At 44.1% G+C, this 17,385-nt stretch overlaps 1 protein-coding gene across 3 annotated transcripts in view; it reads right to left on the bottom strand.

Annotated features, from left to right (window-relative positions):
• Window positions 1-9,432: 9,432 nt before the first annotated feature.
• The window catches only part of TTLL8 (tubulin tyrosine ligase like 8), a 732,112-nt gene continuing 724,159 nt past the window's right edge, over window positions 9,433-17,385 (bottom strand). For 2 of the 3 annotated variants that reach the window (XM_069627868.1, XM_069627870.1), the window contains one exon: window positions 9,517-9,716. Coding sequence is in view for 1 of the 3 variants with exons in the window: in XM_069627869.1 (XP_069483970.1) it covers window positions 9,517-9,716 (200 nt within the window). In the remaining 2 variants the exon portion in view is untranslated. Of the gene's footprint in view, window positions 9,717-17,385 lie in introns of all 3 variants that reach the window. The other variant, XM_069627869.1, reaches the window with a different exon arrangement.

Below are 17,385 nucleotides of genomic sequence, written 5' to 3'. Positions count from 1 at the left end.
AACTTGCATGTGGTCTGACATCTTGCCTGAGAACTGGGACCACTGAGTCCTGAGAGCCCATTGGAGGGATCTCATTCTCAGGCGAGCCTCTGGCACCAGGAAAATGCAGGATGCCATGAGACAGAGCAACCTCAGAAAATCGAAGGCCGGAATTTGCTGACCATCTGCAGAATGTGCTGAACTCTCATCTCGGGTTGCGAGGCTTTTCCCTGAGGAAGGATCCAGGACTGCTCCAATAAATTGGAGTCTTCGGGATGGTATCATGTGGGATTTCTTGTAATTGAGGGAGAAGCCCAGTCTGTGGAGCGAGTGGCAGGTTACCCTGAGATGTTCCCAAGCTTGCTCGGGTGAGCGAGTCTTGATCAGCCAATCGTCCAGGTAGGGGTAGACATGAATCCCCCCTCTCCTGAGACTCGCTGCCACCACCGCCATCAACTTGGTGAAGAGCCTCGGGGCGGAGGTCAACCCGAATGGCAAAACTCGAAACTGAAAATGAGAACGGGCAACTGCGAACCTCATGTACTTTCTGGGTTTGAGATGGATTGGCACATGAAAGCATCCTGAAGGTCCAATGATACCAACCAGTCCTGGAGTTGGAGAGCCTGAAGGATCCGAGAAAGGGTAACCATCTTGAACTTGTCCTTCCTGAGGAACTTGTTCAAGTTTAAGTCCAAGATGGGTCCCAAATCAGTCCTTTTGGGGGATTAGAAAATACGGGGAGTACCAACCCTTGTTACTCTCCGCTACAGGTACATGTTCGATTGCACCTTTCTCTAGCAGAGTCAAGATGTCCTGCACGAGGAGCGGATCTGGAATTTTGACAGTTGTTTCCCGGTGGATGATCCTGATGCCTTTTTTGAAAAGGAAGGCAGTAACCATGAGCCACAGTTTCCAATGGCGCGCCATTCGTTCAGATACTGAGAAAGTCTGCCTCCCACTGGGGTCTTGTGGGTCAAGGCCTCAGAGTGGTTTAGAGGCGGCTGAAGCAGTGGCTGAAGGTAATGTTGCTGCTGCTTGGGCTGACTTAGCACCTCTCCCTCGTCCACCATGAGGGAATCTTCTATGTCCTCTTTGACCGGCTTGTCCTCTTCCTCTTACAATTAAGTAGTAGAATCGAAAGGATCTACCCCTCCAGGAAGATGAGCCTGAATAGGGTTGTTGAGACTGTCTAATGGCAGCGCTAAGGGACTTAGCCGCCGCCTTTTGAGGTCTGCAGCTTCTCCAAGCTCTCATCCACCTTGCTGCCAAACAACCTCGAGCTGTCAAAGGGCATGTTGAGTAGTCTTGTCTGCACATCTGGTGCAAACCCTAACTTCCTCAACCACGCATATCTGCGTAACACTGTGCTAGCCGCCATGGATCTTCTGATGCTGTCTGCAGTATCCAAACCTGACTGGAGACATTCACCTCTAGCCTCCTTACCATCCTTAATGATTGCCAGGAAGCCATCTCTTTCTTCACCTTCCGAGATGTGTTCCGCCGCCATAACACAGTCCAACAGGGTAAACCTAAATCTAGATAATGTGCAAGTCACAGTAGTGGATTTCAAAACCATACTACCTGCAGTGAAACCTTTATATGCCCAGGCATCCACTCTCTTATCATCCGTGTCAGGAGGGATGGATGGGTACGCTGACTGCCTGGTGGACGTAGCCACCTGAACCACCAAGCTTTCTGGTGTGGGATGCTTGGTGAGATATTCGGGTCACTGCTGGATGGTCTGTACTTCCTTGTGAAGTTTTTATTTCCTCGAGCTGCAGTTTCTGGGGTCTCCCAATTTGCGGAGACCCTTTTCTGTACCGCCATGTGGAAAGGCAAAATTGGGTCTTTCTGAGGACTCTGGTTCAAGATGTAACTCATATCATCTTGCTGAAAAGTTGGAGTATGCCTACTCATTCACATACATTCAATAACCTTTCCCATAAGTTTTCTGTATGAGTACGCATGCTCAGAGGGGTCTGGCTTGCCAAACTCTAACTCTGGCGAGGTATCCAACCCACTAGCTGACTGGAGATTATTGTATAAATCTCTTAACCTGTAGGACTCGTCAGCTATTGGTTCCTGTGGCACATTAGGGGTGCCAAACTGTAGATCAAAATGTGATGTATTGTCATCAGAGGGTTAATCTTCCTCATATACAGTTGACTGAGACTTAAAATAGTCTTTTTTAGGTAAAGGCTTGTAAATGTTGTCTTGGACTGTTAATGGCTTCGACAATGTCGAAGTAGTCATCGAAGTCGTCGATGATGGCTTCGAAATTGTGCCTTGTGCTTCTTTGAGGGAACCCTAGATGGACTAGGTTCTCGACTCGTCGAAGCTCTCGACGATTTTTCATCGGATCGAGAACTTTCTCAATGTAAAGCCGGAATTAAGATTGGCTTCAAAGATTTAGTCTTCGACTTCCCCTTATCGTCCTTATGCGGAGCGACTGCAGCATGGCTCTTCTGCTTCTCCTTCGAGGGGGTCAAGGCCGCATTCTGGAAGATATGCATTATCTCACTTTGAAATGCGTCATATTTAGCAGGGGAATCGGATTTCGTAGGACACCCGATTACCTCCATTGAGGAATCACTGGAGGTCAAAGGTGACCCATGACGCCTCTTCTTGGCCTTCTTAGAAGAAGGCGAAGAATGGCGCGATCGACTTCTCGACTGGGACCGGTTTGATTTTTTGCGTCAGGAAGAATCCCTCGACTCATCAGTCTTTTTCTCCCTCTTCGAAGGTGACTTTGACGATAACCTCCCCACTGCCAGTTTACCTTTACGCTCCCTGAGACAAGAGCCACAGTCGGCGGTACGGTACCAAGACACCACAGACATACGTGGTGGGGGTCAGTGATCGACATTTTCGACCCGCAGTCCTGGCACTTTGAAAAAAAAACGACTTTGGCATTGATGGAGTCGAAGAAGAAGACATTTTCCCCAAAAAATCTTTCACTGAAGCGTGCCTTAATTCACTCGAAGCGTTACTGATGATGATGTCAAATGGAGGCCCTCAAGGGACATCGACTCGACAACACTGCACACAGCACCCTATGTCGATTTCTTTTAAAAAAAAAAAATTCTCAAAGCAGCTGCAGCTGGTGACATAATTATCATAAGATGGGGAATATGTGGGAGGACACAATCCATTTCAATGTTCAATTTCTAGTACAATCTTCCGGTGGGTTTTGGGGATTACTAACTGAGTTTTACTTAGGCCTTCTATGGATGTTTCCTTTCTATACAGTAATCCTTGTTTTAAGAAGAAAAAAGGACTTCTCTTTTCTACTCCCTCTCCTTCAGGAATTGCTAGTAGGAAAGCCTCAGCGAGAGCTGGATCATTTCGCTGAGCGAAAGCTGGGTCGGGAAAGATGGTAAGCTTTTCTTCCCTTTTCTCTGTAGTTGTGAAAGGTTCCATCAGCTTTCCCAAAGCCTAAGGTACCTCTCTCAGTATCTTCCAGTTCACTCTCTTCAAAACGAAAAAATATAGCCTTATCAAGAATTCCCTGTGCAATTTTGTCCCCGCAATGTACCTCAAACGGTATTTCCCATGGTTCTGTAAGAGAATCTTTGTCTCCCTGAAGTTGGGATCTATGACGCCCGCTAGAACATCTAGGACGAACTTCCAGACTATGCCCGATTTTGGGGCTAATCTGATATAACACCCAGGAGGCGGTATCAAAACTAAGTCTGTGGGAATCATTCCTCTTTTCCCTGGAGGGATAGCAGCTTCTCTGCTGCTACAGATATCAAAGCCTTTTGATTCTGTTGTGGCAACAGATGGATCTGAGGCTCTATGACTAAGCCTCTGGAATTTTAGGGTTCCCCAATTTGTTTCAGTTGAGTCACATCCCACTCCTGACACCACATGTAAGGAAGGCATGACATCAACAGTAAGACACAAGTGACCACAGTTGAAGGGTGTTTATTAAACTTCAAAAAGGGTATAATAAACACCTATCTAAACCTAAATCTACAGATGGGAGCAAGCTATGACCATCAAAAAATAACGCAGTCCCAGTGGTGTCTTGTCAAAATAAAAGGGCTTATACTTAAAACAACCTACTGCCAATCCTTTCTTCTAAATACAAATAGTGTGGGAAATAAGGTTATGAAAAAGAAAGAAGTGGTCAAAATGAAATGTCAGGTTTTCAGGCCATTGGCCTCCCTGCCCCTTGTTTTTAGCATAGGATAAGCGGTTCACTCGAGCATAGCACAGTCTCTGGCTTCTTTAGCACAAGGTTACTGTTCACTCATCAGCATCAGGCCCTCTGGAGCATATGTATCCTTGCTTCTTTAAAGTCTCTTCACTCAAAGGGCCTGATGCGACCAAATAGATAACAGTTCTTTTCCCTTCTAGATTTTCACAAGTATTGCCATCGGATGATTCACTATCCAACCCGGATCCCCCTCAACCGGGCTCAGATTCCTTTAGCATAAAGTTCTGCTCAGACTTCCCCCTGCTGGGCTCGAGTCTGTCTTTCACCTTTCACTTAATCGCACAATGCTCGTAGGTTATTCCTCTTCAGGTGACTCATGGTACAACCCAGACCCTCTTCTGCCGTTTTCAGATCCCTTCTACACAATTAGTCTCCCTCACCCGGGCTCGGACCAATGTCAATTTTACATCAAGCATCAAAGACATTGAATGTGCACGGGGTTTGGCTTGACCCATTGCAGGACCACTTCGATTTCACAATTCTCTTTCTCTTAAAGTTCACACCCTTTCGGTTGGATACCGAACAGAGACTTTCAAATGAACACCGACGTGATGCCGAACCACTCCGTCTACGGTATCATATTTTAGCTTTAAAGTTCATTCACCCATCTGCTGTCTTAATAATCAACTTAATGCAATGTTGCCGCTTGCAACCTTGGTTTACACACAGACCAGTCTGGTATCAGTCTTCCCAACTCACCGGCTGTGCTGACTTCACTGGTCTTGCTTTGTCATAGGAGCCAAGGACAGTACCACGGCGGCAAGCGCTCCTCCGCTCCTTGACTCTCGATGCGAGGGAGCCCGAGGTACCTCTGACGCACAATTCAGGATTATTTAGCTTTTATTCTAGGTCTTACGTTTCCTACTTTGGAAGGCTCATGAAAGACGCGGTTTGTCACTCGGTTTGCACACTCGAGCTTAGCACACACTCTGGATTCTCTAGCACGAGGGTGCAGTTCAAGAACTCAACATTGGGGCCTTCTGTGTCAAAGTCTCTTTGCCATTCAAAGTCTCTTATTTCAAAGGGCCTGATGCGACACAACAGACATTAAAGTTCCATGCTTGTGAGGATTTCACATATACAACTTCTCGGGTGATTTACTGTTCACTCCGGATCCCAGTAGTTCAACTTAACTTGTGTGTTTTTATCACACACGTTTTAACAATGTTCGTTCCAGCACTCGCCATACCATGTTGCTACTTGCAACCTTGACTTCAACACAGACCGGTCTTGTATCGGTCTCCCCATCTCACCTGCTGTGTTGATTTCACTGATGCTGCTTTGTTCTTGGAGTCACAGGGGCTGCTGCTTCTCCCCACCTTGATTATTGACACTGAGGGCCCCGGTATCTCCAAAACACCATGTAGGATTCTTCAGCCTGGTTTCCTGGTCTTACACTTTCTAATCTCGAGGGCTCTTGAAAGTAACGTTTCCTTGTCTGAAAGGTCAAGGAAATTTCCCTCTTTGCGAACCCCTCCTGTTTTGCTGTCTTCTCTCGTTCAGCTGCCGTCTTGAAACTCCTGTTTCCTCGTGTGCTTTGCCTCACTCAGAGTGTGCTCTGAGTCATGTGCGCTCTGCCTTTTATCCGTGTGGGGAAGTTTAATAGAAGTCATGTGTGAGTAATTGTCATTAATTGCCTGACTTTGCCTAACCAATGCATTGAGACATGTCAGGTATACTGCTTGGGCGTTAGTGTATTTTCTCCTAAAGCGGACTGTCATCATGGGGTAAAATGCAGACAAAATATTCAAATTTTGTTTCAACATTTTTATTTTACTCGTAGAATGAAGTAAGGACTAACGTGCCCTAGGCCAAGGTGGGATTTCCCTACCTAAAGGAAACTACGGTTATTCTGTGTCAGGATGTCCAAATCAAAATGTGTCTGTATCTGAAACCTATACTTTCCCTCACAACTAACTGTACATAATGTGTAGGGATGTCAGCAAGGAATAGTGGTCAAAATAAAGTTCCAAGCTTCTTCCAGCTCTTGGTTTGTATTGTACTCAGCTTCCCCTTCCCAAAGTTCAACACAGTTCACAAAGTCTCTGGATTCCATTCACCAAGTACAACACAGTTCACAAAGTCTTTGGGTTCCCTTCCCCAAATTCAACACAGTTCAAAAAGTGTTGGGGTTCCCTTCCTCAAGAGTTCAACTCTTCCAGGTTTAAAAAAAAAAACACAACCAGTTCAAATCTTCCAGCTTTTCCAAAATAACACAGTTCTTTGGGACACTTCCCATATCCTTTGTCATCAATGCTTTTCACTGGTTCTTATTTGGGGCACTTCCCGGTTCCTTTAAGATTAGTATGTTGTACCAGTTCACTTAGACAGATCTGTTTCTTAACTTCAATTTCATATTTCAAGCTGTTGCAAAACAAACTCCTTTATGTTTACTTTCTTTGGCTCTTTCCAATAAGGGCACTCTGTCTAGGCACAGTTGTCGGGCCACACAGTCCACAAATGACAAGTCACACAACCAATACTCCTTATTGTTTCCATCAACAATTGCCCACTGCTCTACCTGACAGTGATGTATAGATGATTCTCCAATGTCACACTCTTCAGACACTGTACCATGACTTGCTTAGCCAATATACAAGGTTTCCTCTTAGCCTGCAATTCCTAGGCCCCTCTTGGCTTTCGGCCAATACTTGAGTTCTTCTTTTTATACCCTTCTTGTTATTCTCTTGACTTTGCCAATATTTATTTTATGGGCCCATCATAACTTTGGGCCAATACTTGGTTTTTCATTTTTATGCCCATCCTGATATTCTCTTGACTTTGTCAATACGAGTTTCTTGGACCCCTCTTGACGTTGGGCCAATACTTGGTTTCTCACTTTCATACCCTTCTTGGTATTCTCTTGACTTTATCAATACTTTTTTCGTGGGCTCCTCTTAACTTTGGACCAATGCTTGATTTCATACAATGCATTCCTTGCTTTCTCTCTCATGCAATGCTCCACTTTCACTCCATTTATGAGTATTTAATGTGCTTTGCATTCTGTGCAGCATTCAAAGGTGCTCTCAATCAGTTTCAGTTCCCTCAGTATCTTAAAGGTACTTGTTCTGGCATGCAAAAGTACTTTTAGTTACTTTCAGTTTGTTCAACATTCATGAAAAACTTTGTCATGCGTTACCGCAGTGCCCCGACATGAGTGTGTAACTGCTTTGCACTCACCGGTCGCACACGGCAGTGTCCTTCTCTTCAGCATCCTTCGCAACGGGCTTCTCCAGGCTTCTTCGGCTTCCCAGCATCTCTGGACTCTGTGCTCATTAGCAGCCTCTGCAGAGAGCTCTGCTCGCACTCCTGGCTTCCCACAACGGCGGCTGGGGTCAATGGGAATTCCACAGCTTCCACGAAGCAGACCGAATCCAGAGGGTGACAGGACCTCCAGACCTTCGCACAACAGACCATGAGTCCGGCGTCTCCTCCTCCTGCACAACACTGCTCCTGGCACCTGCGTCTCCAGCTTTCTTTCCTCCAGCCTGTTTCCCTTCTCCAAAAGCGGCAGGCATTTTTATATCCATCACATGTGCTAACTGACCCCAGCTGTGGGTCATTGAGTTCCCTTGCCTGACTATGGAGAACTCCATTAGGCGTACATGCGTTGTTGCTCCATTGGTATGCCTCCATAGCCCGCTTCTTTGTCTTAGTACCAGAGTGGCGTTTGTAAACTGTCTGGTTTAATAAAAGAAGCATTAATAACTCTGTTTTGTCTCTGATATGTGTGTACATCAGAAAAATTAGGATGTGTCCTCATAGTTGGTCTCTTCCTTGTCGCAGAAAAGGGAAAGGGTTTACAATACCCTACAAAGGCTCTTTGGATAGAGGGCTCATTGTGAAAAGGAAAAGGGGGATATCATGTCTCGCCTAAGGATGTGCTCTCCCCGCTCCCCAAGTTCCCTCCACCCAGGTGATCCTCCATCGCATATCCACCCCCAGGGTCGGGATCCAAAAGTGATGGCCTTTCCCTGTCCACCTGAGAGGAGGATTCTGGTGGAAAACAAGTGAGGACGCCCTCAGGTTCCTCACAATATCAAAATGATTTTCATGAAAAATATAACATTTTACCTATGTGTAAACCTTTGATACTAAACACAGACAACAGCATGTAAAGCTTAATGCTCATCTAATTCCCATTTGTAAAAAAGCCTTTAAATCCAGCCACATACTACTCCAAGTAAGCATGCTTAATAAACACAAAAAATTAAGTATGTATTTAATCTCTTTATTCATATTTAGTTTTCATCAAACCCTGACTTGGGAAAACTACAGGGATGAAACTGTTGGTAAGGGAAAAACACTTAAGCATCGACAGAAAGGCAATAACAATACCGAGGTATTACTTCTCAGAGCTGTTACTAACCCAGCAAACTAAACATGTGAAAATGTCAGCCCATTAGCTTGACATAAATCACTTTAATGTGACAAGCAAGTAAAACAAGAGAATGTAAACAGACACGTGCCTTCCTTTAATAGCTTGCTCTTGAAACATCTGAATGACATCTGAATGACACTATCAACGCACAATCTGCAGATGCTGCCAATGTCCTGTTAAGGTACCACCAATGCTTGCAAGGCATTACAGTGTGGAGAGTGTGGGGACATGGTCTAAGCACTGGCGTGTCTGTATCTGCAGGAATCCTAGTTAAGATCGTATGAGCAGAAGCTAACAGCCGCTGCTGGGCATCTGGCATCAACCAGTGAGCAGGGCCCATCTCTGAGGAAAGACTGGTACACTGCGTTCTACAAATCTAACTTCCACAGAAGATGCAAACTGTAACATTCAGTCCATTATTTATGACGCAATATACTTTAAATGTCATCTAGGTGTACCTAATGCTAATTTATAGACCATCCCAAACACACAACGTTAATGTCATATGGGTAGGATTGTACCGCATCGAAAAGTAGCTGCTAGTAGCTGCTAGTAGCTGTTGATGTTAAACTAACCAGACTCTCTTCTAGGCTATAAGCCGGAGCAAAGTAGCTCCCAGCACCCCTCAATTTGGAACCCTGTATCCATCCGAGAATGTCATATTTCCTTGTGCACATCCATAGCATGACAAAAGAGACATCTATGAGCAAAAGCTTAATGAAGTGTTGAAGGTTCGTTTGAATGTCGACATGCCCCAAGGTTAATGAAAGTGTACAGTGCTGTGGTGAAAATCGATCAACAATCCTGGGGACAAGATGCTCAATCGATAGGTTAAAACATCTCTATATTGTTAACGCCATGTGCTTGTCACACTCACCTTTTCAAATCATGCAATACCTAACTCACACATTTAACAAAACACACAAAATTCAGATTAAGTGCTTCCTGTTTTTAAAGCGTTACATGTGATAATACTACGAGGAGTAAGCAAGTTGGTGGCCACGTTCTGGATTGGTGCTGCAGGTTTGTATGAACCTCCCTGGAGTACAGTCGCAGAAAAGGAGCTGCAGTTTTTACACATCCGATCCATCTGATAAGTGCCTTTACAAACTAAGCATGGAATCTTGGTCAAACCTTGAAAGAAAGAGAGCAGACCTTGTAATCTCATTCTGTTGAAATACTAAATATACAATATTACAAATACTAGAAAAATACTGGTGATTGCTGTGACAACCTTTGACATAAAATGTTGATCTCACTGTGCAATAATTAAACATGAATGCAATACATTGGTAGTACACAAGTATATAACATGCTGATTAGTCATTCATGATTAAAAAAAAATGCCACTGGTATACAATTGAGTTTAAGGCCCCCCGAAGGTTATAAAATGCAGCTCTTTTGTACCATCCATGCCTTTTTATGGTTCCCGTTTATCCCATGTTGACTGTTGCCTGCTAAGGTCTTATCAGTAAGCGCTCCAAGGACGAATTCATGATGCATGCCCCTGAACGCTCTTCATCCTGAAGGCAGGTTTTTTTTAATGAAGCCACATTTTCCCTATTAAGCATATGTCATCCCAAGGTAGGTAAGGTCGCCTGATTGGTTGCAACGAGCCTGGCTGGCTGGTGGCGGTCTTCACATATTCAGAGAGTACAGTACGACTGTACACCCAGCTTGCACCAGATCATTCCCATTCTAAGATCCAATTGCGAGATCGAGACGTCATTCTGATAGAGGTATGTGTGCGGCACAGAAGTGGGCATATGTAGTCGTGGCTCACTGCCTAGGTTTTCCAGGGGCAGGACCAGCTAACACCAGTCTGAATGAATCCATATTCTGGACCTTTCCCAGGAAAAGCAAGGGAAGATTACCTACTATAGTCCTAGTCCACAGTCCCTTGCCCTCCATAATTAGTATGGAAACGGGGTGTTGCAGAGCTGCATAGTCATGAAAGAAAACATATGCCAAGGTGCATGTGTGGCCATGCCCGTGTGTGGCCCCTTCCTCTAGCAATCTCGGGCCCCTAACGCTTAGTCCTTATATTAGCGCAACGCTACTGGCGTTAGATGGAGGAGACGGCAGAGAGGGCCATATGGAGGAAAGGGGGCTAAGAGTACAGTAACTTTAACTTACTCCTACGTCCCCTATCCTTTTCTCCATACTTATGGAAGAGTGCAAAGAACCCCCGAACAACTCCGAGGATGGCTAAACATGTAACGGAAATGCCAGATGCCTAATGGTGGTCTACCCGAAATGTTGGAGACCATCCTGCCAAAAGCTAGTATCAGCCCTTGAGCTGGAGTTCATAGAATAACGTTTGCAAACCAGGCAGTGGTCCACACTGCTGCCTTGCAGATGACGTGTCAATGAAACGTAATGTAAGCTCTCTTTGCTCTCTCAAAATGGGCATGAAGCCCCTTATGAGGGGTCCCTTTTTTTAAGCAAATAAAACAACTTTGCGGCCTTAGTTCCTGGCGAGAGACAGCCACAACTCACACACAAATGATCAGAAGACCTGAGGTCTCTTGTACATTAAAGATACACCTTGAGGGGCCGACGTACACCCAAGTTAACGCCAAAACCTCTCTGCATCTGTGGGTGGATTGGGGAAAAACACGGGAAGGTTGATAACCTGGTTGAGATGAAACTCTAGCATAATAGTCACAATGCTCATTATGACACAATAGTACTTCTGATAATGAGCATAATAATAATTATAATAATACTGTAGCATTATTAACCGGGTTTGAGGAAGTAAATGCTAGTAATAAGAGACTAGTACACGTCAGGTAGATCCAGGTATAGCAAGGGTCTCCACAAGGGCTAAGGGCAATTGACAACCTACTATGCCCCCATTATGCTCAACTATTAAAGCTAGTAGGCCATGGCCCAAAATCCTGGTTGCTCATAGCATGTTTTTCCTGCTCTCCACTGATTAAATGCGGTTAAAGCTGCCTTTTTCTTTTTTTGTTTTGTTACAGGTATTACTGCTTTAATGCTTGTAAGGGGTTTCCAAGTTTATGAACTCCTCAGATTACCATTCCTCTTGCCCCTGTTTCGTTTTTGGAGCAAATCCATTTGTGTCTCAGGAAATAAATACTTTCTATGATCTGCCCCTGTGTCTCACAACCAAAACCAAAAGTTGATGGCTGGAAGGGTCTAAATATATCATAACCACGGGCCCAGCTACAGGAAATATTCAGACCATCGTTTTTCAGCCTACCAAGCCATTACAGAAGGGGAAAGACCATATGCAAATCAGGAATGGTCCCACCTCAAAAGGAGCAGTCAAGCTCGAACTGCTAGGTCACATACTTTCTGTACGAGACCACGAGCATCCCAAGACATGTTTCGGACTGGTCTGTGTCTCACAACAGCAAAAGATAACAAATCCATTGGTGGTTAGAGCTAGTTTCATGAAGAGACAGGTACGATAAGTTAGGAAAAGAGGGAACCTGTGTGAATATCTAGTTACTGCCTATACCCCTGTTAACCCACTATTCCTATGGTTCCTTTATCAAACTCTAGCTCCTGAACCCAGGCACCAAGATTCTCTCGAAAGATGCACATTAAATAAGCCAAATCTACCACAAAAAAAGGGAACATCGCTAGTTTTGTTATCTCTAAGTGGGGCAGGTTTTCCCTTCCTGGGGGGGATGCAGGTGATATCTTCTGTGACTCTCAGGAGACCTGTGAGCTTCCCACCGTGGCTTGACACCTCAGCCCCAGTGCCATTGCAAGCCTTCACAGCCTCTGAGCCAATCCAGGTTGGTCTGGGAAGATCTGGAGGTACACTCCCTCAACAGATCTTAGTGGCCTTAGATATAGAGGCTCTTTATACAAATATTCCCCAAGACAAGGCTATCCAGTGTCTCCAAGTGATGTTGGACCGCCGACCACCTGTACATGAGGTCCCTACTAATTTCTTGACCACATGCATGGAATTGGTCCTCTCCAATAGTTTGTTTAAGTTCAAAGAGGAGTTCCTTTTACAAACTAAAGGGACGGCTATGGGCTGTGCTTTTGCCCCTAATTTGGCTATCATTTTTATGGCCCTGTTTGAAGAGAATTTTGCTCTGAATGACGGTAATCCTTACATCACTAACATCAAGTTATATCGTCGGTATATTGATGACATCCTATTGCTGTGGGAGGGCGACATTGCCACAGTGCAACTTTTTGTTCAGTGGCTAAATCAAGTAGATTTAAACATCAAATTTACTTTGGAACACTCTACCTCTCGCATTGCCTTTCTCGATCTATCCATTTACAACAAGGATGGGTTTCTGAAGACTGAACTCTACAGAAAACCCACAGAAAGGAATATGTTACAGTTCAAAAGCCAACATCCGAAAAGTCTTTCACGCAATCTTCCTTATGGGATGTTTTTAAGGCTGCGCCGCAATTGTTCCAATCTTACACAATTTAATACTCATGCGGACGTCTTACAGGTTAGATTGTTAGATCGGGGGTACCCGCGCAAACTTATTAAACACTCAAGAAAAAGAGCGCGTTATACCAATAGGGACGCCCTTCTCAGGCCAAAAAACAAAACTGTCGAGAAAGAACAGTTAGTTTGTGTGTCTACTTTTTGCCGACACAGTGAGACTATTAAAGCTTTTGTTTTGAAAAACTGGAGGATCCTTAACTCTACGGATCTCAATTTAGAGAAACCTGTATTTGCTTTCAAAAAAAGCAAAAATGTAGGGCAGAAACTTACTCGGGCAACCAGACTCCCTGTTAGTACCACCCAAGTCAGGGATATTAACCTCAAGCAGGTAAAAGGCCATTATCCATGCACTTCGTGTGCAGCTTGTAAATTCTCAAAAAAAAGACACTTTTCCTACAACGGGAGGTCTTGGGCACTACGTACATTTACTACTTGCCGCAGCAAGAAAGTAATTTACGCCATTCAGTGCCCGTGCCCGCTGTTGTATGTAGGCAGAACTTCTAGGGAAGTCCACCTACGCATCGTTCAAAAATCAGAACACGTAATTTATCGGCTCCACTAGCGATTCATTGTGTAGAAATGGGGCACAACCCAGATTCTTTAATCTGGTTTTGCTTAGAAAAAATCTTTGCCAATAACACAGTACAATTGGCCAACAAATTGTCCTATAAGGAACAAACGTGGATCTTTAATTTAAAAACACTCCACAAAGGTCTCAATACATTAGAGTCGTGGGACTTCAATACTTGCTAGCGATAATTTTTCCTGCCTGCTCCAATGTGCTATTACCATCATGGCTGTGCAGTGAATCTATATTCTCTTGCCTACAAGTTGCGTGTACTATGGCCGTCTGGTCTAGTGAGTTTTTCTTGCACCATTTTCTTGCACCTATTAACGTGTTTTGCTCACTAAGTGTGCCCAGTACATGAACCTAATTCATATTAGGTACTGTCACGTTTCCATCCATTTTTGTTCCATTTATACAATATTTACTGACATTCTCTCATAATAGAGCACCCCCTCTTTGGCTCTTCTTGAGGTAGTCTCTGTGCATTTTTCAGAGACCCTGTGAAGCTTCCATCTTTAGCGCCCAACTGTTGGAACGTGATATTCTACATTAGGTGCACCTCCACTTTCATAATACATTTGGTGCTTAGTCAGCAGCTTTCTATTCATTTTCGCTGCCTCTCTGCACCCGTGGTTCTTTTCTTGTTTTTTCTTTCTAGTCAGTGACAGCAGCATTGACTTATCCTCCAAGTCATTTTCTATTAAGCTGTACTACCTTCTCCAGTATTTATTGGGCGCTCAGCCTGTCAGTTTGAATTTCTATCTTTATTCATTTACGCTTAGCGGTACCACCAGTTCCAGTATTCAACTGGTATTTAATTTGCAGCTTCGAAATTGGCACTTTTTTGCCTATAAACTTTTTTGCCAGCGTCAGCAGCATTGACTATTCACAATCCATTATATTGTATTACCATCCTTAGATTTCATTTGGCGCGTAACTGGCAGCATTTAATTTGTATTTGTTTATTTTAATTTTTTTGTAAATTTATTTTTTAATTTTATTTATTTATTTTCATTCATTTTATTTTCATCCATTTATTATTTACTCAGCTGCACTACCACTCCCAGAATCCATCTGGCGCCTAACTGGCAGCCTCCAATTCACTCATGTGGCTCTCATGCATCTGGGTTCATTTCTCGGCTTTATTCCTCTTCCAGCCGCGATAGTGTTTACTTTTTTACTTTTTGACTTCTTGAGTCAATTACACTCTGGGCGCTTGTATGCGCCGGGCCCTGCGCCAGAGCCTTGATTTTTCAATAAACTATAGCCATGCGCAATATCACATCTCCTTGGATTCAAATAGACCTCGGCTTTCGGTTGGCTGCAGCCAGCCCCCTTTTGTGTAGGTTGCCTACACGCATGTGTGGCGTTTCGACTGGCAAATGTACTTGGAATAAAGTCAGTCATCTTCACTCCTACTGAGCGGGCTATTTAACAGATTCGGCATCTGTTTAATGCAGGTAGGTGGGCGGCCTGTGTTGCTGTCATGTACACGTTAGCTGTGGAATCTGTGATTATGTCAGAGACATGCCGTTTTTCGGATGGCAGCTTTCTGCCGTCATGCATTCTTTTAACATGGAACATTTATGGTTACTTATGTGGCCATAACACTCTTTGCCCCCCTTGAAGGGCCGGGACATCTGCTGTGGACCCACATAGAACTGCAGCATTCGAGTCTTCACTAATGCAGAGGTTGCATCCTTACTAGGTATTTTCGGGTCAATCCCAGCCACTAAGCATTCTAATGGGTTTCTTTGCCATCTGTTGCAGTGACCTACAGACGACACCGAATTGCCGGGCTAAGCCGTGCTGCTTCCTCATTTTTCAACATATGCAGCCTTGGCCTTCCCTATAGTTCATAGGGTGCCCTGCAGGTGAGCCACCACCTCCTTTTCAGTCACAGGTACTTCAGTTAGAGCCCTCACCTTGTTCCATCTCATTTAGTGCATGCCGGGTCTTTTTCAGGTCAGGATTTCATCTTGATTTTTCCAGTGCTTTTGGCCGTACTACATCGCTATGGCCGCTACAGCAATTTGGCAGTCACCAAGTCAGTCTAGTACTAGTCCTTTTGAGGCACCGCTCTACCGTTCTGCATGCCTTATATTCACATGTACCTATATTTCCTATAAATGTTTACACACTTGTTGCCGATTAACTATGGTCCTGAAGGTTCTCTACCACTTTGCATGGTCTTCTTTTGGGAGTCACTAACCCTTTCGCTCTGGTATATATAGCTGTTAGAGTGGGATTCCTATATGCTTACTTGGTATATGGTATATATGATCCCTAAGAGTTTGTTCTCAAAAAATGTTTGGGCTGCCTTCAGCAACTGTTTTCTTTTACATTGTATCATGCAGGCAGTGAGCATAGAATTGGATTTTCTATGTAGTAGTTTATAGCCATGTATTTGTGTGTTCTTTTACAGAATGGTAACATCTACCTCCTGAGGAAGACGTTGTGTTCACTACCACTATATGTCGAAACCGGTTGAGAGATCAATCCTACAGGGATGCGATCCTTTGCACTTGTTCTTCCGATCCACCCTGACAATAGATTATTTGTGAAATTGTTTCTATTGATTGTGAACATAACAATAATGTCTGTTATTATGGGGACTAGTCATGAATTCCTTGTCCTCATAGGTTTTTAGCATGATTCCTTCGTTTTTTAGCTTTTTGGATGCATGTCACGGTATGATGAGTTGTGTTTGAATGAGTGCACCATGAATGGCAAGTATGTGTGACGTTGTTTTAGCCAATTTTAGGCATATGGTTGCTGCTGTTTTGTTGTATTAAAATGTTTAGTGTTTCATTTATTTTTAGTGTTTCATTATTTGCGATTGATTCACCATTGCCCAAATTGTTGGTATCACTTTAAATACATTTTGATACATTTTTTCAAATATATATTCTCTGGACATATCCTTTCTGCTTTTCTATATCATTATAATACTCTGGTCCAGAGGCTAGAGTTTTCCTGCTCTCTTCAGTTTTTTGTACACTCCCTCTTACAACAGTCCCAGAAAAGGGTCGCTGTGCTGGGGTGCTTGGGAAAATATTGCACTTATCTCTGTTGGGCGTGATGATCCCAACCATTAATTCGGGACAACATTCTGCACATGAGACAGAGGAGAGCCACCAAACAGGTCCTTCCACCGACTAAGCCTATAACAGATAACGCACAAGACCAAGACGAACACCACATGCAGGTGTCCCAGATGTGGTCAGGGCCCAGGCACCCCAAACAAATTAAGGTATGAAAACCAGTAATCACTGGCATATGCTGAAGGTATGGTGCCAAGTGGTTAGAGAATGAACACATAGAACAATTAGAAAAATGTTTTTTGTTGAGGAAGTTAGGTGCGACTAAAAAATGAATAAGCTGCAGTGGTGCAAGGCGTCTAGTCCCATGAAGTGGTAAAAAGGACTGATGGGCGAGGCCTGTGGGAAGAGTCAGCGCGGGGGGAACACCTAGGCAATCCCTTAGCCTGGCATACATCTAGATATTCCAGCATTCTGCTCAGTGTGCCCCATGAACCCTAAGACCTCCCACAACAATGTAAGAAATGCCCCTCTTCAGTCCTTCCCCATTATCGAAGAACCCTTTTCCAGGAAAGGCATCAATGTAATGGGACACCTCAGCCTATCCAAATCTGTGAATCTCTATATTCTAGACATATTAGCTTGCACCACCTGATATTCTGAGGCATGTCCCACGAGAAGTAACACTGCTCAGAGCGTGCTCATGCATTTGTTACCATACTTTTCTTGGAGATGGAGGGG

This window comes from Ambystoma mexicanum, chromosome 12 (assembly GCF_040938575.1).
Source record: "Ambystoma mexicanum isolate Mex_15411 chromosome 12, UKY_AmexF1_1, whole genome shotgun sequence".
In the NCBI taxonomy this organism is placed as follows: Eukaryota; Metazoa; Chordata; class Amphibia; order Caudata; family Ambystomatidae; genus Ambystoma; species Ambystoma mexicanum.
Note: the sequence above shows the minus strand (reverse complement) of the source record. Positions and strands in the feature narration are given on the sequence as shown.